We start from the raw sequence: 22197 nt of genomic DNA, 5'->3' as shown, positions 1-22197 counted from the left end.
TCCGCCCTCCCCGCCCGTGGAGTCTTCCAGAAGTCGCCGGCAGACCAGTGCGGCGGTTAGCTTAGCCACACTCCGGATCTCCACCATTAAACATCGTAGTTTTACCAGTTAAACTCTTGTTTAGTGGCCGCATCCACCAGTCAACATGTCCAGTATGGGGACATTGGCGTTTGATGAGTATGGGAGGCCTTTCATCATCATTAAAGACCAGGACAAGAAGACACGGCTCTCGGGCATTGACGCACTTAAGGTACAATGGGCTAGCTAACTGTGGCATGATGGTTAGCATGTTGCTAACTTGCTATTAGTCGCATGGCGCTAAGCACCTAACGCGTAAGCCGACGTGGTACATGCTGTCATCTTTGATTCTTAAGTATATATCTTAATGACAAGCTAGGATGCTGGTGAAAATCAGTAGCATTAGTTTAGGGAATTAGCAAATCATGCTAACATGCGGCCCATGTGCGTTCTGCAAGTCGGGGGGTGTTGCTATGTAGCATTGGGCTGTGCCCTGAATGATTATTATTGGTGCGCATCATTTCCTTTGTACACAATCGCAGTCTGCATCGTGCATCGCTTTTCGATGTAATTATCGAGAGTGAGATTGATGTAAATTTCAGCTGAACGTAACATCTGCGTCACTTTGTGTTTTTTGCAGTCTCACATTATGGCAGCCAAGGCGGTGGCGTCGACGCTCAAAACATCCTTGGGACCTAATGGTGAGAGAAACCCCACCTGCCCCTCCCTCTGATCAGGCTGTCAGAGATGGATGCTGAGCTTCTTTGTCTTATCATGAATGAAATATTTTTTTTTCTCAAGTTTCATACATGTCACTATTCCTCTAACTACCTTTCCATGTTTGCATCCAGGCCTTGACAAGATGATGGTTGACAGGGATGGAGAAGTGACCGTCACCAACGATGGAGCCACTATCCTCAGCATGATGGATGTGGACCACCAGATTGCCAAGTTGATGGTGGAGCTCTCCAAGTCCCAGGATGATGAGATTGGTGATGGAACCACTGGAGTTGTTGGTACGGGAAGGAAAGAGGAAGTGGGACTTGTGACTTTTGTTTGTGTAAATTTGGCTTTATAGGTCTGTGGTGAGGTGTTCTTGGGGTCTCAGTGCTGATGCCTCCAGCGAACAAATGGTTTTATAGTTCTGACCATGATTTAACCCATTGATCATCTAATATCATACAATAATAGATGGAAATACCAGTTATTTGATGTTATAACATCACTGGAACCACTGGAATATTTTTCCCATAAATGCACAAACTGTTGGCCCCTTGCAGCAGTGACATAATAATGTGCATCAGACATATGCTAAATCAAATTAATTTCTGATTATGTAGATCTTGTCTCGTCATTTTTCACCTGTAATTGATCATTGTCTTGTTCCCTCCTCCTCCTCCTCCTCAGTGCTGGCTGGGGCTCTCCTTGAGCAGGCTGAGCAGCTGCTGGACCGCGGTATCCACCCCATCAGGATCTCCGACGGTTACGACCAGGCTGCAGTCATTGCCATTGCGGAGCTGGACAGAATTGGAGAAACCTTCCCCTTCGATCCCAACAACAGAGAACCACTCATTCAGACTGCCATGACAACGCTGGGGTCCAAAGTGTGAGTCTTCTAGAAACTAGAGTGTTGGGATGTTTTTATGAGGCTACTAAAAAACTTAATTTTTATACATGGCGGGTACTTTTTTTCACTTTCAAACATTGCAATTCTACACTTGACTTAAAAGGGGCTGTTTCATAGGGTATATTTACATTATAAGGCAAAAGGTAAGATCAGCTCAGATCCTTATAGTTTTTCTGTTCTTTCAGTATCAACCGGTGCCACAGACAGATGGCAGAGATTGCAGTGAACGCCATCCTTACTGTTGCTGACATGGACAGGAAGGATGTTGACTTTGAGCTGATCAAGATGGAGGGCAAGGTGGGAGGCAAGCTGGAGGACACACAGCTCATCAAGGGAGTCGTAGTGGACAAGGAGTTCAGCCACCCTCAGATGCCCAAGGTAGGAGCCAAAGGAAATCTCATGCTCCAGAGGATGGCATAGGAATCACAAAGTTGGCAGTACACAAGGACAAATAAAAAATCTATGATAACAAGAAAGTATTGTGAATCAAAATACTAGGCATGTATTGCAAAGCGATTTAGGCAAAACTAAACTGTACTTCAATTACAGTATATTAGCTACAACTCCTATGGGAGCTATTATTTGCTTTTTTAGCACATCAGCTCAATACTACAAGTTAAATTGCATTTTCCTCTTGCAACACTGTGACTTCTATATCTTACACCAGTTGTTCTTTGTCACCACTCAGGTTCTGAAAGATGTTAAGATCGCTATCCTCACCTGCCCGTTTGAGCCCCCAAAGCCAAAGACCAAACATAAGTTGGATGTGACCTCCGTGGAAGACTACAAAGCACTCCAGGCATATGAAAAGGAAAAGTTTGCGGAGATGATCCAACAGGTTAGTACTGGAACATCGGCGCTACTTTAAATAGAAATCTTAACATCTGCACTGACGCGTGGTTAATCTTAATATTTACTCTTGTATTTATCTTTTAGGTCAAAAGTAACGGGGCTACCTTGGCCATCTGTCAGTGGGGCTTCGATGATGAAGCCAACCACCTTCTGCTGCAGAACGATCTGCCGGCCGTGCGGTGGGTCGGAGGGCCCGAGATCGAGGTGAGAGGCATTTGTCACTTGACAGAAGTCATCATTCTTAATAAAACATTTTCATTTGCAGCACAGTACGGATTTGCCTGATTATTAGTATTTAAATTTACAGTGTCTGTCGTGTTCCTCCACAGTTGATCGCCATTGCCACAGGAGGCCGCATCGTGCCGAGGTTCTCTGAGCTGACACCAGAGAAACTTGGCGTAGCTGGTTTGGTGAAGGAAATCTCCTTTGGTACTACAAAGGATCACATGCTGGTTATCCAGGAGTGCAAGAACACCAGGGCAGTGACCATTTTCATCCGTGGAGGCAACAAAATGGTAAGCACATTGAACTATTGCCTTTGTCTAAAGTATCTATATCTGTTTTTCTGTCCCTCCTGGTTTACTCTTATTTTATTTTTCTCACTGACAGATCATTGAAGAGGCCAAGCGTGCGCTCCATGATGCTCTGTGTGTCATTCGCAACCTGGTCAGAGATAACCGTGTTGTGTACGGAGGAGGAGCTTCAGAGATTGCATGTGCCCTGGCTGTCAACCAGGCTGCAGACAAAGTAAGAAGCACAAACATGACAAAACAAAAATCATATGACTTTCAAAGTATTTACTCTTACTATTGAAATATATATATGATGATTCTCGTGTTGCTGATACAATCTTTCAACTTCTGCTCCTTTTTAGTGTCCATCTTTGGAACAGTATGCCATGAGGGCGTTTGCTGATGCGCTAGAGGTAATCCCAATGGCATTGGCAGAGAACAGTGGGCTGAACCCTATCCAGAACATGACAGAGATCAGAGCCAGACAGGTCAAAGAGAACAACCCATTCCTCGGCATCGATTGTCTGAATAACAACACCAATGGTAAGGAATACAAGGATCTTAGAGTATTTACCTTTTTATTCCAACCTGATGGATTAGCACAATGGCGATGCTGCGTTTTGGTGTCAAAGCAGAGTGACATGACTTAGTGAATCACTTCCTTTTTTCCCCACACAGACATGAAGCACCAACATGTGATCGAGACCCTGATCGGCAAGAAGCAGCAGATCCTGCTGGCTACTCAGGTGGTAAAGATGATCCTTAAGATCGACGACATCCGAAGCCAGGGGGAGAGCGAGGACTAAAGAACTCCTGAACGTCACAAGGCTCGGCTGTGCCCTGTAACGCTTGTTGATGCGTGTGCTATTTTAGAGGTGTTAAGCACTTCCCCAGAGCACCATGTCCAAACCGCACTGCATACTGCTATTTATCATTTGATACAAAATGTTCAAGCTGTAATCGTAACGTTAAAAATTCGTACCATTAAAATCTTGGTCTGTTGAAATGAACCGACTCCGCTGTTCTGTTTTCAAGCCCCTGAAGTTTTATTTAAGGTTTACATCATGTTTTATAAAACAAAATTACTAAACTTTGGCTCACCAGGAACATTCTACAAATGATTGAATACACTCTTATGTGAAGATAGTGTAATGTCATCATACAGCTTCCAACTGGTAAAAGTACATCACATATTTTGGCTAAAAAATTACATGTATATTTTATTCACATATCCTTTCAAAATCATAATTTATTAGTATCTAAAGATACGGACATCGCCTGGATTTGAAAATATCTGGAATGCCAACAACCAAACAAATTTAAATCACCTCACTCAAAATGGTTTAATATTACATCTTTTTATCCCATGAAAGCTGGTAAACTATGAGTAGAAATGGGATTAAAGGCACCAGTTGCTTCCGTGCCTCTTTTGTTACAAGTAACCGACTCCAGTGTGCAGGTCCCCCACCCTCCATCTACATGTACTTGTTGAGCCAGTTGAGCATGTCCGATCTGGCCTCTTGGATTCTGGGTTTGTCTGAGGGGTTGATGTCCTCTCTCTTGCGGTGAACAAACCCATGAGTCTGACCAGGAAAGATCTTCACTTGATGATCCACTGTGCATTTCTCCTTCAGCTTGGATTCAAGGACTCCTACCTGAATAGTAAAAAAGATGTAAGCAATGGTTGTTGTATCGAGTGAGATTTTGTGGTGGAGTATTTCATACTGCCAGACTGACAGGGTTTTTTGTGGGCCAAGACCAATATTAGGGAGTAAAAAATATATTAAAATAAAATTACCAATGATTCCTGAGATGTTAACAAACCCTTATGACAAAGAAATGTCATTAAGGCTTGATATTTTATAGTTAAGCCACAAACCTTATGAATAACTATATAATAAAAAATATAAAACAAATTATGTAGAACTGGAATAAAGGAAAAACGTTTTGACATAAAAATTCTAAAATAAAAGCAAAACATTTCTGCCTTCTGTAAAATAAGCCTATAACATTTCTAGCAGTCACGACGTCAGTTGGGCTCGAGTATTTTAACATGTATTTATATATTTTTAACATATGTGTGTTGCTGCTCTGACATTAGGCAGGTTAAAGTATAGAGTGTGTATAAAAGCTTAATGCGTACTCACCTGATCCAGTGGGATGACGAGGTCTTTGTCTCCAAAAATGAACAGAGTGGGAAACTTCAGCTCATAAATGTCCTCCCTCTCTTTGACAATCCCTGCACAGCATCACATAAGACCATCATCTCAACATGCTGCCTTCCCTCCGTACACTGAATTAACCACCGCGTAGCAGGGACGCACCATAGAACGACACTCCAGCTCTGACCTCTGGATACTGCATGGCCAGGTAATGTGTGGCGACCCCTCCCCAGCAGAAGCCCACCGCTCCGATGTGTTTGGCCCCACACTGCTCCTTCAGGAACCTCAGCACCGCATCCACCTCTCTGGAAAGGACATATCACTCAGAAATCCTCATCCCACTGGAACATCAGCTGTGTGATAAACTAAAACTACAAACAAATGCATCAATGCTTAGTTACTTGTTTATGTTTGTTGGCTTCTTGTCTTGAAGCCACGCCTGAAATGTGGACCAGTCATCAGATGGATTCCACGGCTCCTTCCCAACAAAGAAGTCTGGGCAAACAGCTCTGCAATGACAGAGGAGGAGATCATATTCACAAAAGCCTAATAGTGAACCTGCTCAATCAGTCTACATGTGACCTGAGCTTCTCTCTCTATGCAGCTTTTCTTTTCCATGAACTTTTCCATACATGTATCCATTGGCAGCCAGCATGTCAGCCATGTATCTGGTGTTGGGGAGCTGCCATCCAAAGATGTCCTGTATGACTATGACGGCCTTGTCAGATGCAGTGGCTGGTTTGACCACATAAGCTTGAAGGTGCTCAATCTGGTGCTCCTGGCCAAGACCTCCGTATTCAATCCGGTCTCCGATTTCACAGGGGCAGGGCCTGGCTTCGTTTGCCATCTGCACGCACGCACGCACGCGCACACACACGCACACACACACACAGAGAGAGGTGGAAGAAACATGGGTCTGATCTGGACACACACTCAGCTAAAAGATTTCTCTGTGCATTCAAGTCATGATGACAAAGCATTTTACACCGCAGCTCTGGGACATTTTCCAGCAGTTTTGAAGTTTTGAAGAATTTTAACATTCAATTTGTATTTTAAAATCTAAATATAGATCAAAAACACGGCTTACCGTATTGACAGAGTTTTATACGATGACCCTCTGGTTTGGTAGAACTGGAAAAGTTGCAGCCTGACGCTGGACTTCGTTGTTTATAAAGCTCCTGTCAAGAAGTTAATGAGAATCCAGATGTGACCTTCAAAATAAGTTTCAACTGAACGTTTTTTCAAAGCACCCGATACAATGAGGAGTTGGATGGTTATCATTTAAAAATACCAGTGCTGTCTTTTCCGAATATATTGTTATAGCTGATAATAATCGTCATTAAAGCTTTTTTTTATGTTACAAAAAAGGTATGAAAGGTAGCTTACGCAAACATTTTTTTGCAATGTCTATAAACATTGAAGATCACGTGATAAATATAAGGCAAGTCTTTGGTTTGGTGTAATTTTTAATTAAAAAAAATCCTTGTGAATTGAAAACTCCACAATTGTCAGAAATCAACGTGGAGTGAACCGGAAGTACAATTAAACCGTCAAAATAAAGGTATGATAATTGGAACTTTACAGTCGGGAGAAACAGGCACTTTGTGAATGACGTGGTTTCCTGAGCAGCCTCAGATTAAGTCAAATTATATCGTTACTCTTACTCCTAATTCCAAATTTATAATGATAACAATATTAATAATAATAATAATAATAAATAATACAAGTATGATAATGGGAACTTTTTAGGTCAAATTATATTGTTTCGTCATTCCAAGTTTATAATAATAATAATAGATATGACAACAATAATAACTATCATTATGGCTCTGGGACCATCACACATGGGCAAATAAACTAATAACTAGAATTAAAATGAGAAGAGATATTGTCCTGGACGTTCATGGTGCAGAGGGCTTTAGTGTGTCTGTGTGTTCTTGTTAATCATCTTTTCTTCTGTGTGTGTTAACAGTATTGATCTGCTCCTTCAGTCACAGTCACACACTTTGTTTTCATGCTGCTGTGACTCAGGACGAAACAAAATGGCCCCTCAGGTTTCATCATTTATAACACAGCTTCATATACCAGCTTCAGGGGATCCTCTCAAAAGGCACCGCTGGGATTCGAACCCAGGATCTCCTGTTTACTAGACAGGCGCTTTAACCATCTAAGCCACGGCACCTCCTATTAAGCCCCTCAACCTGATGATTCTGGTCCTCAATTTCCTTATCTTTGGTGTTAATAAGCATGTATATACTGTATATATATTTTTTATTTTCTAATGAGGACTCATTGCCTACAATGTCACCAACGCTGCTCTCAGTGCTTTTCTGACACCCCCCCTTGCCCTGTGACCAACAACATCAAATACCTCCACATGTTTAACAATAAACCAGATGCAATTAGTATTTAATTGATGTGTGAGGATAGATGGTTCCTTCCTGCAGCAATGAGACTGTACAACCAGCTCTGCTCCCAGTAGAACTACACGCACCCATTAAGGACTGAAACTTTAACTCTGGTTTAACTGTGCAATATTCATTCTGTGCAATACAATGGTGCATGTGCAATCCATTCACTGTACATAGTTTTTCTTGTTTTTACACTGTATAAATTAGTTTTTATTCCATTCATATTCTTCTATATGTTTTATATTTCCTTACACATAAGTAGTATCATCCTTACACTTAAGTTTTATTATCCTTAAACGTAAGTATTACATGTTACATAGTATTACCCACTGATGCCTATGTTTGACTCTTGCTGCTGTAATATTGCAAATTTCACCATTGTGGGACGATTAAAGGATTATTTTATCTATCTTATCTTATAGTAACAGATAAAGAAGCACCTTGCAAAACTGCCAAAGAGGGAAAAAAACACGTAGCTTATCTATGTTGTTGCAACACAAAATGTTGCAACAACAACTGGTTGTTTATGTAGAAAAAAAAATACCTAAACCATAAAAAAGGCCTGTAAAATAGTGCATCAAACTTTTGTTCCACATCGACTCCTGTGTCAGGGTCGCAGGTGCAAGTCTCGTGTTATGTAAAGAAGTTGTTGGGTCAGGTATCCTCCTGCAGGTGTCGCTGTTCGATATGAATGGACCTCTGTCACCCACAGTCGATAAACACAGTTTCTAGAAGCATCAGAAAGTAAATAAAAACATTTTCTCTTGTGTCGATGTAGATAAACGATTTTAATGTGTTTAAAAACAAAGCCTCTGGTGTTTTAATATCCAAAGTATCAGTGGGAATCACGGCCTGCCCCCCCATTTACCACGTGACGGTTGTTGTGTCCCTGCCGTAAAGGGTAAAAAAAAATCGAACCACTGTCGCAAAGCCAAATTGTTGTGACAGCGGCTAGCAGTGACGTTAGCGCATGCGTTAGCCAGCTAGCCATTTGTCTCCGGGCTTCAAACTGTCATTGCAGCGACACGGAGGGATGCACCGTCTCCCAGGCGGAGCGCTCCACGTTATATAACGACGCACCGAGAGGATACACCCTGTGCGGCTGGCGGCCGAACGCAAGACTGGATGTGAGAGGACACGACGCGGCGAGCCGCTAGTGGTCAGTCTGCGGGGGGAAACCATTTTATGATTGTCAATGCCTCCGACACGTAAGGATTCGCTCGTCTCGCTAGCTTAACGCAGCTAGTTGAACGATAACCGACGGCGTCGTGGATGGGTTTCGCTGAAGGCGGCGCTCTCTGAAGATACGGTGACCGGTGCTTAGCGAACATCATGGACACGGCCGAGGAAGGTAAGCTACCGGGGGGGGGAAGTGTGTGCTGCAGTCAGCTCCCAGCTGGCGGTTAGCTAGCATTAGCATCGCGAGTGCATCCAAGAGAAGCAGCAGCAGCAGCAGCACCACTGCTGTGCTGGCCTGCTAGAGGGGGAGTTAGCTGGATAGCATAGCCTGGGAAACATGGGGGGGTTGTTAAAGCTTGTTTTAAAGCAGCTGAGCATTTTGGTCAAACAGCAGTTGTGTAGTAAAAGAGACCCAGGGGTTAGTGATGATGTCATCAGTCTCCTGGTGTGTAGGCTCGTATATAAGCTTAGTAATTTAGCTCTATACACCCTGCTCACCTGGGTGTCTAACCTCAGCTATGTTAAGCCTCTAAATGAAATTCCTGCATCCACAACCATGAGCCTGTCTGTCAACACACCCCAGTCCCCACACCCACTGCACGTGTCAGCACATCTGGCTCTTGTTTTCTATTGGTGATGGCTGTACTCGCTCACATTATGTGTTTGTTTTGTTTGTTTGTGAAGCTGATATTTGTCGCGTGTGCCGCTCTGAGGGGACCTCGGACAAACCCCTGTACCACCCCTGTGTCTGCACTGGCAGTATCAAGTTCATCCACCAGGAATGGTAAGTGTGGTTTGGCTGTGTCCTCCAGTTTGACAGCTGTTTATTATTATTGTGACTCTGCAGCTACCCCTGATTCTCAAGATGCAAGACTGAATAATATATTGCCACATCACAGAGCTGACTGGAATTTGTCCCTGCGAGCTCACCCAAACATCGACACAAGAAAAACCTGCGAACACACTCTCAAAATACATCATAGTGTATGAAGCACATAAGTAAAGTCTGAGCCCTGAAGGGAAGAGAATATTAAACTCTAAAATCAATGATCAAATAAGTAAAAAAACAATGTTGAAATCAATAAAACCTCAACATATTAAATATTTAGATAAGACACGTGCATGGAGATAATCTTGTTTAAAAAAGAAATGCATCAGCTTTGCTGCCGTTATTTAAAAGTTACTGAGCGACCTGCAGAGCAAGATCTAGCTTGTTCCTGAGGCCGACAGCTTTCTCTCTGCAGTGTCGCTCACTATTGACACTAATGCGAGTAATTTGCCTGAGGTGGGACACTGTGTACACATGTTGCTTTTGTTACTTCAAACCTCTAGTTTACATTTACCTCCCTCTTACCCTCTCCTTAAAGTGAACTGGGTGTATTTAGAATCTAGTATTCCCATACAGTTGTAATGAAGATCGACTGTGTAGAACTGATAATGAAAGTTTCACTCAACTTTATGTGTTAAATGCATTTGTTGCAGTCGATTATTGCGGGGAAAAAACACAGAATGATGCTTCCCATATTTCCAATATTTATTTTCCACAGTGGTTATTCTCAATGCACATGAGCCCAGCTTCTTAAGAGACTATGTAGTTTCTTCAAAAGAAATCTTTGTTGGCCGGGTTATTTTAAATCCTGTGTTCTAAAAAAGAAAGAAAGCAGGATCTGTGTAAACATGTATGTTCCTATAATTAGACTGCTGATCAAAGAGGGTTATAATCAGATTACAACCGTTTAGTGTAAATAATGTCACTTGATTTGAAAATCCAACTTAATCTGGAAACAGGGATTTCCTTTTTTCAAAGAGATTAGGTTTTGTTATGTGGAGGTGGTTGTTGAGAAATTGTATAACTTGGAGTACAGGCGGTCCGTTATCATTAGTACAAAAGTGGTTGCATGTAATATAAGAATCAGGAAATGGATGCAGAGTAGAGTTTCCTCTATTACATCCAGGTTACATAGGATCCCAGATTACTGGCTTTAGGTGTGGTATTAGAATGGTGAAAACAATACAAGCTCCTGCCGGTACTATGGTGACCGTGCTTTGTCTCATGTGTCAAGTGTGTGTGAGCGTCAATTGTTACAAGAGAGGTCAGTTGGCTGGAAATCTCTAGTCAGAAGCAAAGGCCCGGTCTGGATTGTTCTGAGGGAACAGTTGAACCTCAGTCTGTGTCCATATTAGAATAACAACCTTTTGTGTCTGGATTGTATTGCTCAGTGTATGGAATGTTAAATTTAGCTATGCTTAGATATACGGACAAAACATAACAAATCTCTGGTAGCAGACACACTTTACTAAAATTGTATCATCTATAATGCCACGGTCAGCACTCTTATCAAGTTATATGTGGACAGGACTTACTCACCTTAAACCTTAAACACCTTAAAATAGCAGGTGGGCAAAATCCCTACAGCAGGGTGCCCAATTTGTATCAGACAGTTTGACTGGATCCCATGTCGGACTCAATTTAATTAGATCTCCTCCATAAATGAGTCGCAGGTTACTTCTTAATCAATTATTCAATTTCAGAGTTTTCACCAGGAAGGAACTGTAATAATCTGTGTTGTACAACAATAACTCTTTAGGTAACTCAGGGACATTTGGGTTATTAAACAAATGACTGTCTTCACAGACTTATAGAATCATTAGTGTTACAGTTTGTCTGGATTTTGTTTAGCTGCACTTCAACATCTTATGACCAGTGTCCCACAGATAGCTCAGTTTTCCGTCAGTTGAACCTTGAATGATGTGAGTTGAGTTGAATTTAAAATTGACGTATAACTGGAGTCTGTGTAGGTCTAATGCCATATGTGTTTTGAATCCGCTGATGTAATGACTCACTTACATAACCCCACTGTTAATCCCTCAGTTTAGTTTATCTTACAAAATGCCAGGATGGTATTTGTTTGGCCAACATAGAAACACATGTCAGCTCAGAAATATACAGTGTGTAAATTAAATAGAGCCCTGATTGGCTTTCCGATCCCCCCCTCAAACAACTATAAACCAGAGTGTGATGTGTGTGGCTGTGTGAGAAACGTTTCTTCAGGCTCAGAAACTATATGTGAGGAAACATAAAAATGCAAAGTCAGACCGTTCACTTCTTCTCACGTTATTCATTTTGTTTTACAGTTTGGTCCAGTGGCTGAAGCATAGCAGGAAGGAGTACTGTGAATTATGCAAGCACAGATTTGCTTTCACACCAAGTAAGTTTGTGGCATTGATGGATCATCCACTTCAATAAAAAAAATAAAAATGCTTTAAGCTTTATAAATGACTGTTTCATTTGGAGAATCAGCGTTTTTGCTAAGACACTATTTTGGATAATATGAACAACTTCCAGTGTTGTAAACAGAACATTGTCGCACAGAGAACATTATTTGAATGTCTCTTGTTCACTTTGTCCCTGTTTCCTCTTCAGTCTACTCCCCAGACATGCCCTCACGGCTGCCCATACAGGACATTTGTGCCGGCCTGCTGACCAGCGTGGGTACGGCCATCCGCTACTGGTTCCATTACACACTGGTGGCCTTCGCATGGCTGGGGGTCGTTCCTCTCACTGCATGTAAGTAGTACACACACACAGAGAAATGCAGAGATAAACAGATTATTACTTGAGATAATCTAGTTGAATCAAGAATGAACATTAGATTTTGGTGGTCAAAGGTCAAAATCACTGTGAACATGTAACTTAAGCATTCATACACTACTATTGATGAAATGCACATAATAACTTAACTAATAATGGCTTAATATTTTATGGTAAGGTTGCATTTCACTTGTTATTGATTTTGAATCAAATGCCCATGATGCTGTATGTTGACACATTAAATGTAACCTACCAAAGTTATTGATGACATCACCATGTCATAAACTTTTTCGCATTAGCTCATGTTTATCAAGATAATTATGAGAAGCTACACAAGCTATTTAAACCCCCGTAGTACTAAATATACAAATAATGGATTATATTGTTATACATTATGTCGGTTGTTTTAGTGCTGTTTTAAACATTTTAATCCTTATTGGGAACGACACTGATTAATTTGTCTGGTCTCTTTGCCTCAGGTCGCATCTACAAGTGTCTGTTTACCGGCTCTGTGAGCTCACTTTTGACACTGCCACTGGACATGCTCTCTACGTGAGTGACGACACGATTGTTCTTCAGCAATACACTTAAAGACATCATGTTAATGCAACTGTGTTCTACACGTATATTCTCTTCATGTCTCCTCATCAGTGTTTTTGTTTGTTCCTGCAGAGAGAACCTGCTTGCAGATTGTCTTCAGGGCTGCTTTGTTGTCACCTGCACCCTGTGTGCGTTCATCAGTCTGGTGTGGCTCCGAGAGCAGATAGTCCACGGTGGCGCACCCCAGTGGTTAGAGCAGCACCATCCGCCACCACCTAATGCTGCTGGACAAGCCAATGAGGTGCATTGTTTGACTGATTGCCAATTAGCCAGTCATTATTTCATTAACAAAAAAGTAAAAACACCATATACAACAATATCTCATACATCTAAATCATCTTAATCACACATATACACACAAAATCCCCCATACTGTCATCTCCCTATATAAAATTCCTTTATCCTTCTCTCTCATCCTCAGGCACAAGCTGCAGGTCAGGGAGCCCCAGATGAGCCCCCCGCAGCCCCGCCGGCCCCTGCTGATCCCCCAGCCCAGAATGAGGCAGAGCCTGAGCCCCCCGATGTCCCTCCAGACCAAGGTGATGACCCAGAGCTGGAGGAAGAGGAGGGAGCAGCTGCTGAAGACGCAGACCCCAACAATGGAGCACAAGGTTAGACAATGGAGCTGTCAGAGTTTCCGCTGAAGCCTTTTTTTTCCTGGCAGATTTAGCTCATTTTAGTCAGCACTGAAATTTGAAGAGTCAGTTTATAAATAACGTTAATTTTAGGACTTTAAGACTTAAGGTTGTGAAACCACTTTTGTTGCTTTGTTTTACCATGGTTAATGGACTGTGTCACTGCAGCTAAAGGAATACAATGGAAAAGTCTCACAATAGATGGTTTTGCACTCACCGAATTTCCCAGAGCGGCGTAAATAACAGTAGCAGCATTTGTTAAATAACATGTTTCTGCCTTTGTTCTAAAAGCCAGCTCAAAAACATCAGACCAGATGAACACAATGAAGGTGACGAGCAGGAAGATATAGCTAGAAATCATTTTAGAATGATATTAAATTACATGAGCTCACTGATGTGCTGTTTATATAGATACTTTTTACGTGTCAAGTTGGATAATTTAAATAATTTAAATTTCTGTCCCTGCAGATGACATGAACTGGAACGCCTTGGAGTGGGACAGAGCAGCCGAGGAGCTCACCTGGGAAAGGGTAATTCTTCATATCTACATGTCGTGACTGATCAGCCTGAGTACACACAAACCAAAATCAGTAACTTTAACTATCTGTGTAAAACATCCTTGCAAACGCAACACTTGCATTCCTTCAATTTCCCTTGTAGATGCTTGGACTGGATGGTTCACTGGTATTTTTGGTAAGTCTTTAAATGCGTAGTTGTCATTTATATTAACTTCACTTTTGTATGAGGAATGTAAAGTGGAAAATCTCACTTATTGATGATTATGTCTTTGTCTTGCAGGAGCATGTGTTTTGGGTAGTGTCTCTCAACACACTCTTCATCCTAGTCTTTGGTGAGTAAGGCTGTTTGGTCCTGGTCCTTTTTGTTTTACCAAAATCACAGACTTAAACTCTTATTTGTTATTATGTAATTCTGGCAATTAAGTTTATGCCACTGTCACAACTTTTCCTCTTTTTCTTCGTTCAGCGTTTTGTCCATACCACATCGGGCACTTCTCCGTTGTTGGTCTTGGCTTTGAGGAATATGTAAGAATATACTTTCATCAATTAAACTTATTGTGTAGTGTAATAACACATTCAATTAACTATACTTTCAATTTATTGTCTACTTTGTACTTTTCCGCAGGTCCAAGCCTCTCATTTCGAGGGTTTAATCACAACAATTGTGGGCTACATCCTGCTGGCCATGACGCTCATTCTCTGTCATGTATCCTTCCGCCAAACTCGAATACCCTGTTCTCTACTGAAATGTAGAACCTAAGAGAATTCCGTTGTTTGTAGGCACACAAAATATTACAGGGCCTGACATTGCACATTGAATTTATTTATGTGTGCAGCTTTGTGCGTGTGTGCGCGTGTGTGTGTAAACTGTTATTATCGATCCTTAATGGCTGTCTCAGGGAATGGCTGCTCTGGTCAGGTTCCAGCGCTCCCGGCGTCTCCTGGGAGTCTGCTACATCGTTGTCAAGGTAACCACGCCTTACCTGAACGTCTGTTTTGTGTAGCTCAGTGAAAATACACACAGAAGTATTCTCTCACTGAGATTTACAACCTGAACAAAACACTGAATTACATTTTATGTGCAATCACACTCACAGACTGAGGGATATAGAAATAATTTATCACAGTGTGACTCAGAAATAATCAGATAAATGTCTAATATGGTTGCAGGGTTAGGATGGCCTTGAGACATGTTTCTGTTTCCATTACAGGTCTCTCTGCTGGTTGTTGTGGAGATCGGTGTGTTTCCACTCATCTGCGGCTGGTGGCTTGACATCTGCTCTTTAGTAAGACTCCGAACTGTAATTTGTGTTGTGGCAATGTTAAGGTCAAACGTTTACATTTTTATTGTTTCAGATATAGTCCTGTATTTTATAATGAGAAATATTGTCATAAAATAGCATCCATAGCTACTAATAGCTGGAAATGGTTCCTCCTCAGAGACAGTGATAGCATCCTTTTCTAAGTTTGTCTCTGCTTATGTAAATTCAGTGGATGCTTCGTCTTTATTGATTTACTGAAATGAAAGTAGTGATGTCTACCCTGTGTAGGCATCTGTCAGATAACTATTGAAGTGGCTTTTGACAAGGTTGCATTGCTGCTCTCACTTTCCTTGTCTCTGAAGCTGATATCAAACATGAACTCCAGACAATATCCGCAAAATTGGGTCCGGGCATTTTCTGGAGTTTCTCTTTCGCATTTGAAGAACGAAGCAAGATAAAATAGGAAAATGTCCTTAAAATTCAGGCCAGGGGCTGCTGGGTTGATCATGCAGGAGACAGGACATGAAGTATAAATTCTGCTGTGGAAAGCAAGATTTTTTTGTTTACAACACATCAACACCGGCGTTGGCCCTTACAACAAAAAGCTCTCAAACCACGTAATCTTCCCAAGTGGACGTCTTCGACAGCGTCCTGTAATGGCACCTCCTTAATCCAAAGAAATTTTGATTTTGTTTTGATCTTGTTTGTTTTTCTCAGTTTTGCGTCCATCGCGTGTTTGAAACATCAACATGCCCACTCGCTCACTTTGAATTTCCCTGCTGTATTCTCACAAGAGCTCACTCTGACATATTCCAGACATTTTACTAGAGAGTTGGCAGGAAATATTCTGGAAAATGTTGGATTCAGCTAACTCGGACATTCGCTGGAAAATTTACGGAAAATGGCAGGACTTCAGTGCATGTCTAATGCAACCTAAGTCTGAGTTGATTTGCACTTTTTGATGCTTACTGGCACAATGTCAAACACACCAAGTCCTTCTCCACCCACAGCTGCCACTTGAGCTTGTCCCCAGTGCTGCTCGATGTAAATCAGTCCATATGTTTTCCTAAACTTGTCCTGAGCCTTTCAACCTGCCTCAGAACAGATGGAGCCACTTTCACAGCAGCAGGGAACCACATCCCTCCTGCTCTGTAGTTGTTAACCTGTGAAAATAATAAAAAGGGGCGAAAAATGGACTGTGTGGAATAAGCTATTTTTATCATTTCAATTTGTCCCACAAATTCAAAGGAGCCTCTGATGCTGACAAGTGGCAAATTAGACAAACTTCTTCCTGCGTGTACTGTCAGAAAATGATAGTCTTTTTATTTTTTGTAACATGATTTATCATCTAAACTGTGCATTCATCGGGCCAAGACAAGTCATTAAAAAGCATCGTCCTCGAAGCGATGCTGAATATGAATCGATGCTGAATATGAATTGATGCTTTCTGTATCTAACATTTACTTTCTTCTTCCTGCAGGAGATGTTTGATGCCTCACTGAAAGACAGAGAGTTGAGTTTTAAATCAGCCCCTGGCACCACCATGTTCCTGCACTGGCTTGTGGGAATGGTCTACGTCTTCTACTTTGCTTCTTTCATCCTCCTACTGAGAGAGGTAAACGACAAAATGTTTGTTGACGGTTCAGTTTCTTCTGTTGATACTTGAAAATCCAAATATAAAAAGAAACTTAGCTTGTTGTCAAACTTGTCGTTTGTTCATCAGGTGCTGAGGCCCGGAGTGCTGTGGTTTCTGAGAAACCTCAATGACCCCGATTTCAACCCGGTGCAGGAGATGATTCATCTGCCCATCTACCGTCACCTGCGGCGGTTCATCCTATCCGTGGTGGTGTTTGGTTCGATCGTGCTGCTCATGCTGTGGCTGCCCATCAGGCTGATTAAATTACTGCTGCCCACCTTCCTGCCATACAATGTCATGCTCTACAGGTAACTATAGGCATAACAAAATTATAGGTCACTTGGCAATAATCTGTGTAAAAGCTACTGCTTTGAACTACATTTGTAGTGATTTATCCATTTGAGCATCTGCTGTATATAACTTAACAAAACTGTTTTCTATGCAGGCTGATTTTTGAAAAAAGATCTCAAGTGTTCCGTGCCACCGTATGGTTCATGCCTTGGTCCACACACTGTTCAAATGTGTTTGTCTGACCCTGTCCACCTGTTTTCCCGCAGCGACGCCCCGGTCAGCGAGCTGTCTCTGGAGCTATTATTACTTCAGGTTGTGCTGCCGGCTCTACTGGAGCAGGGACACACTCGGCAGTGGCTCAAAGGCCTGGTCAGAGCCTGGACAGTCAGTGCTGGATATTTATTGTAAGTCAAGTATAAATACAACTTAACATATCTTTTCATGTTGGCTGCCTGTAACTGACTCTGTGCCTTCGCAGAGACCTTCACTCCTACCTCCTCGGGGAGCAGGACGACAATGATGCCAACCAGCCTGTGAACAACAACAATAATAATCCTCCCCCCGGTCACCATAACAACAATAACAACCCTGCCCCTGCTGTTGGCGAGGGCCTACATGCAGCCCATCAGGCCATCCTGCAACAAGGGGGACCAGTAGGTTTCCAGCCCTACCACCGACCCCTTCGCTTCCCATTCAGGGTGAGACATTGATAATTTACCGCTGCAGTTTCTGGCGCAGGCTCAGGGGACATTTATGTTGTGTTACTGTTTTGTGGGACAAGTAGAGCCAGAGCGAATCAATGCACTGAGATCATACACATCTGAAACTGAAAAAGAAAATCAATATATGCTGGTCAGTGTTGATATCGTGGCCGGCCGCCACCAATAAATCTATGTATGGGAAACAGAGTGGTGTAAAGATATTTTCAGTTCATTATGAATCTGGTGGGACAAAGTAAACTGTGGCGGGCCACTACAATCAATGTCTCAGAGGCATGCAGCCAACATTTGGACCTTTGGTTACTCTAGGCTGCAAAACCACGTGGTCCCAAAGTACTTCTCCATGTCATTTCTTTGTGTGACATTGAAAAAGCTATAAAAGGGAGATTCGTTGCATGTTTTACTTTGGCTGCTGGGAATGGGCAACACCCTCTTAATTTATAGTTAGTGTAGCACTCAAGGATGTGCTGGCAGGCAGATGGATTCAAAAGGGTTCAAATTAGTATTTTTTTAACTGTTACTGCATAAAACTAACATTAATTTAGTGCCTTATTATCAGTCATAACTGAGAATGAAACAGAAAGAGTAGGATTTTCTTCCATAGCCTGGTTATGCTTTTAAGAAAGAGCAAATAGAGATGTTTGGTATTTGTGGTTTACCACACAAAATTTAGAAATGTGCCAACGCCCTCGGAAGTACAACTTAACTCTTGTTATTCTACGGCTCCTTCTGAAGTTAAAGGCTGTGATCTCTATGTTATATTTGTCCAACATATTCCAGCTCTAGGTTAGAAAGCACACATTTCTACAGTGTTGGCAGGGAATCTGTAATGATAATCAGATATGATTAAAAGTTTGATTACTGCTCCGTATTCACTTACAATGTCTTTCCTCTTTTTCTGCAGATTGTGTTGCTGATAGCGTTCATGTGCATCACTCTGCTGGTGGCCAGTCTGGTGTGTCTGACTCTACCAGGTGAGACGTGTTTTCACTCTGTGGACCAACACCACTGCAGTAATTGTAGGGGTTGCCAATAGCCACTTTTATACAAAGCTCCTGCTGTAAATAGCACACTGTTATTCCAGAAATAGAGCTGTGACGTGGACCACAACAGAGTTGGGGCGTCTGTCCTGCCATGCTCACTCCGCCTTTTGCACAGTTGTGGATCCAGCTCTGTGACTACCTCCACTTCTGGGTTAAAGGCAGAACAACAATGCCACCCCCCACCCCCCACCCCTGTGTTCATACCTTTTTAATACAGAGTGGCAAGGCAGTCCCGCATTGATCAGGCTGTGTAACAGGGTTTATGTCTATGCAGTTTAAGCAGCTCTATTTTAAGCTGAAATAGTTCTCTTTATTTAGACTTGAGAATTTGTCCCGTGTGTTTCAGTCTTCACCGGGCGCTGGCTGATGTCCTTCTGGACAGGAAACTCCAAAATCCACGAGCTGTACACGGCGGCATGTGGCCTGTACGTTTGCTGGCTGTCTATCCGTGGAGTCACCGTGCTGTTGGCCTGGATGCCCCAGGGACGCACGGTCATCTTCCGCAAAGTCCAGGAGTGGACACTAATGGCAAGTATCAGTGATCAGCCTCCGTTGTTGGCAAAAACCAAGACTGGGCAGAGGATCTGTGCTGTAATTGGTTTCGCTCCGTCTGGACATTAGATTATCTAGGGCCGCAGTGGTTGGTTTCTAATTAAGCTTATTAGTCAACATGTAAACTTTGCCAGCATCTGCCCATTGGTAATTTCCTAACTCTGGAGCTTCCACTCAGGTCTTTAACTCGGCCAGTGCTGCCGTAGTTTTGCCCCCAGAAGGATGAAAACTTTAACAGCCATATTTAATCTCATAATCTGTTGAAGCTTCATTAATATCTGTGTTTATTTTACATCCTCTTTGGTTTTGCAGATTCTAAAGACCCTGGTTGTTGCTCTGCTGGTTGCTGGAGTCATCCCGCTGCTACTGGGTCTGCTGTTCGAATTGGTTATTGTGGCTCCTCTCAGGGTTCCCCTGGACCAAACACCTCTTTTCTACCCCTGGCAGGTATGATTATGTCTGTGTTGTATGAGCATGTCAGTCTTTTTCCATCTCTCTTTTCCTCCTCTGTATTATAGACTTTGTTTTACTGAAATGTTAATGGGTTCCCCCATTTGAGTCTTTAATTCCCATACTTATTTCTATATTCATCCATTGATCTTTGTTCTCTTCAGGACTGGGCTCTCGGAGTGCTTCATGCCAAAATCATCGCTGCCATCACTCTTATGGGCCCTCAGTGGTGGTTGAAAACTGTTATTGAGCAGGTGGGTTTTACATCAAAGATTTGTGTTAACTGTCAAATCTTACGAATATATTTAAAGATGAAATTTGTGCTTCTTGTAATCAACAAATATTAATTTGCCTTTTAAGATTTGCTAAGATCTAGATAAGAAACTAATTCTCGAATATAATCATGACACTGCAGTGGTTGTATACCAACATTTACTTTATTTATAGCACATAGGAAGAGCAGCAGAGTAGATAAGTGGTTGGTCTGTCCTTGAGAACATGTTTTGATGGTACGTCACTCAGGTCTTGTATCCTCCAGCTCGACAGTGGATCCTAACCATGTTCATTCGTTCTGTTTTGTAGCTCACTCTGTTTTCTCCCCTACTTGCGTTAAAAGACAGTAACTCATCAGTGCAGGTCAATTCAATTGTAATTCGTTCTACAACAAATCCAAACTTTCTCCCTCAGGTTTACGCAAATGGAATTCGCAACATTGATCTCCAATTCATAATCCGTAAACTGGCTGCTCCAGTCATCTCAGTCCTGCTGCTGTCCTTGTGCGTACCATATGTAATTGCTGCTGGAGTGGTGCCGGCTGTCGGTGAGTGTATATTTTGATTCGTAAGAAATGCATTTGTTTGAATCTTTCATTTTCCCTGTTGGTTTGGTAATTACACCTCTGAAATTGACCAAGACAGGAGCAGCACACTTAACCATACCAGTAAATATAATCCAAGTAAAATATGAGTTTCTTACAGATTCATCCTTTTCACAAACTTTTTCAGTGCTATCACATTTCTTCTTATCTCAGATGACTGTTGCAGTGACTACATTGTGATCTAATGGGAGGTTCAATGAAACAATATATAACTGTGGATTGTTGTTGCAGGAGTGACCCCAGAGATGGAGATTCTAATGCAGAGGAGGATCTATCCATTCCTCCTGATGGTGGTCTCGCTCATCGGCATCCTGTCCTTCCAGATCCGACAGTTTAAACGCCTTTACGAACACATCAAGAACGACAAGTAAGGACTATTTTGTTGTTCGACAGTTGCAACATTGAGGATGTTAATTTTAGAGCAACTTTCCAGTTTTGTAAGTTGAAAATATCGGGTGCAAACTTGTATTGTGCCAGTTGGAATATATGTTAAAAATCATGTAACTTTCTGAGTACATAATGACGTTAGTGTTAGTACTGGAAAGTGCTGACAGTGCTGGAAAGTCTGAAAACAGAATCATTGTGTTAATGTTGTGATAATTTGTCTTTACAGGTACCTGGTCGGCCAGAGGCTCGTCAACTACGAGCGCAAATCCGGGAGAGCGAGCTCGAGCCCCCCCCCCATCCCTGTCGTGGAGTAAATTCTTGTGTCACTCGTCACCACTTTTCTTTTTTTTTTGCACCGGTTAAGTTGTGTACACCTTGCACCCCACCCCTTTTGATTTTTCTACGACCATAATCCTTTGGAATCTCCTGTGGATGTTGGTGGATTTGATGGATGTCGTTCAATTTTTTGAATTCCCTTCCGCGCCCCCATCAAAAGGTGGGACGGGAGGAGATTGTGCTATAATCATGGGACAGCTGAGTAACCCCCTCCCCCCTCTGATTGACGGAGTAGGCAGGAGGGCGAGGGTAACAGGGTTGGATTTGAAGCCCGACATCTCTGTTGTTGTTCATGCCTTGCTTTGTAAAGTGCTGCCTGATAATTGTACATGTGTAAATACTTTGAACGCAGACTTTGTCTTACCAAAAAAAAAAGACAGATGGATTAATGCAATGACCATTGTACATCTTAAAAGTGTATGTATAATTTATTAAATCAAACTGACAATTTATCTTTTTGTTGGTGCATTTGTGATGATGTGGTTGTTGTTTAACAGGCGGCGGGGGTGGGGGGGGGGGTGGGGGTGTGTGTGTGACA

General features: G+C 42.2%; 3 protein-coding genes across 3 annotated transcripts; 2 read left to right on the top strand and 1 right to left on the bottom strand.

Annotated features, from left to right (window-relative positions):
* Positions 1-5: 5 nt before the first annotated feature.
* cct5 (chaperonin containing TCP1, subunit 5 (epsilon)) lies at positions 6-4015 on the top strand. Its single transcript, XM_035142210.2, has 11 exons — positions 6-250; positions 659-719; positions 870-1034; positions 1426-1624; positions 1831-2023; positions 2334-2483; positions 2582-2701; positions 2827-3012; positions 3107-3244; positions 3372-3552; positions 3688-4015. Exons 1-11 carry the CDS (start codon positions 146-148, stop codon positions 3813-3815), a joined length of 1626 nt encoding a protein of 541 aa, XP_034998101.1. The 5' UTR covers positions 6-145; the 3' UTR covers positions 3816-4015.
* Positions 4016-4031: 16 nt separating this feature from the next.
* cmbl (carboxymethylenebutenolidase homolog (Pseudomonas)) lies at positions 4032-6356 on the bottom strand. Its single transcript, XM_035142212.2, has 6 exons — positions 6259-6356; positions 5804-6018; positions 5573-5680; positions 5334-5476; positions 5157-5248; positions 4032-4664 (listed from the first exon to the last, which is right to left on the bottom strand). The coding sequence occupies exons 2-6, from the start codon at positions 6016-6018 to the stop codon at positions 4485-4487; spliced, it is 738 nt and encodes a 245-aa protein (XP_034998103.1). The 5' UTR covers positions 6259-6356; the 3' UTR covers positions 4032-4484.
* Positions 6357-8501: 2145 nt separating this feature from the next.
* Positions 8502-22111, top strand: LOC118098719 (E3 ubiquitin-protein ligase MARCHF6). The gene is made up of 25 exons (XM_035142801.2): positions 8502-8933; positions 9446-9545; positions 11897-11970; positions 12186-12329; positions 12833-12905; positions 13026-13194; positions 13375-13564; positions 14057-14118; positions 14249-14281; positions 14387-14438; positions 14573-14631; positions 14732-14812; positions 15006-15074; positions 15318-15392; positions 16849-16983; positions 17092-17312; positions 17562-17699; positions 17774-17993; positions 18919-18988; positions 19404-19585; positions 19922-20056; positions 20224-20313; positions 20747-20879; positions 21168-21303; positions 21550-22111. The coding sequence occupies exons 1-25, from the start codon at positions 8915-8917 to the stop codon at positions 21635-21637; spliced, it is 2748 nt and encodes a 915-aa protein (XP_034998692.1). The 5' UTR covers positions 8502-8914; the 3' UTR covers positions 21638-22111.
* Positions 22112-22197: the final 86 nt, after the last annotated feature.

Source organism: Hippoglossus stenolepis, chromosome 19 (assembly GCF_022539355.2).
Source record: "Hippoglossus stenolepis isolate QCI-W04-F060 chromosome 19, HSTE1.2, whole genome shotgun sequence".
Lineage (NCBI taxonomy): Eukaryota > Metazoa > Chordata > Actinopteri > Pleuronectiformes > Pleuronectidae > Hippoglossus > Hippoglossus stenolepis.
This window is presented reverse-complemented; position numbering and strand designations above follow the sequence as displayed.

What these genes read in the sequence shown, in the direction of transcription:
- cct5 (XM_035142210.2), top strand. Translation starts at nt 146, where the DNA reads ATGTCCAGTATGGGGACATTGGCGTTTGATGAGTATGGGAGGCCTTTC. An exon ending in TCAACCAGGCTGCAGACAAA is followed by an intron (nt 3,245 to 3,371) that starts GTAAGAAGCACA and finishes GCTCCTTTTTAG; the next exon opens with TGTCCATCTTTGGAACAGTA. An exon ending in TCTGAATAACAACACCAATG is followed by an intron (nt 3,553 to 3,687) that starts GTAAGGAATACA and finishes TTCCCCACACAG; the next exon opens with ACATGAAGCACCAACATGTG.
- cmbl (XM_035142212.2), bottom strand. Translation starts at nt 6,018, where the DNA reads ATGGCAAACGAAGCCAGGCCCTGCCCCTGTGAAATCGGAGACCGGATT. An exon ending in AAGCCAACAAACATAAACAA is followed by an intron (nt 5,477 to 5,572) that starts GTAACTAAGCAT and finishes TGTCCTTTCCAG; the next exon opens with AGAGGTGGATGCGGTGCTGA. An exon ending in AGCTGGAGTGTCGTTCTATG is followed by an intron (nt 5,249 to 5,333) that starts GTGCGTCCCTGC and finishes GATGCTGTGCAG; the next exon opens with GGATTGTCAAAGAGAGGGAG.
- LOC118098719 (XM_035142801.2), top strand. An exon ending in CAGATTTGCTTTCACACCAA is followed by an intron (nt 11,971 to 12,185) that starts GTAAGTTTGTGG and finishes TTTCCTCTTCAG; the next exon opens with TCTACTCCCCAGACATGCCC. An exon ending in CTGCTGGACAAGCCAATGAG is followed by an intron (nt 13,195 to 13,374) that starts GTGCATTGTTTG and finishes TCTCATCCTCAG; the next exon opens with GCACAAGCTGCAGGTCAGGG.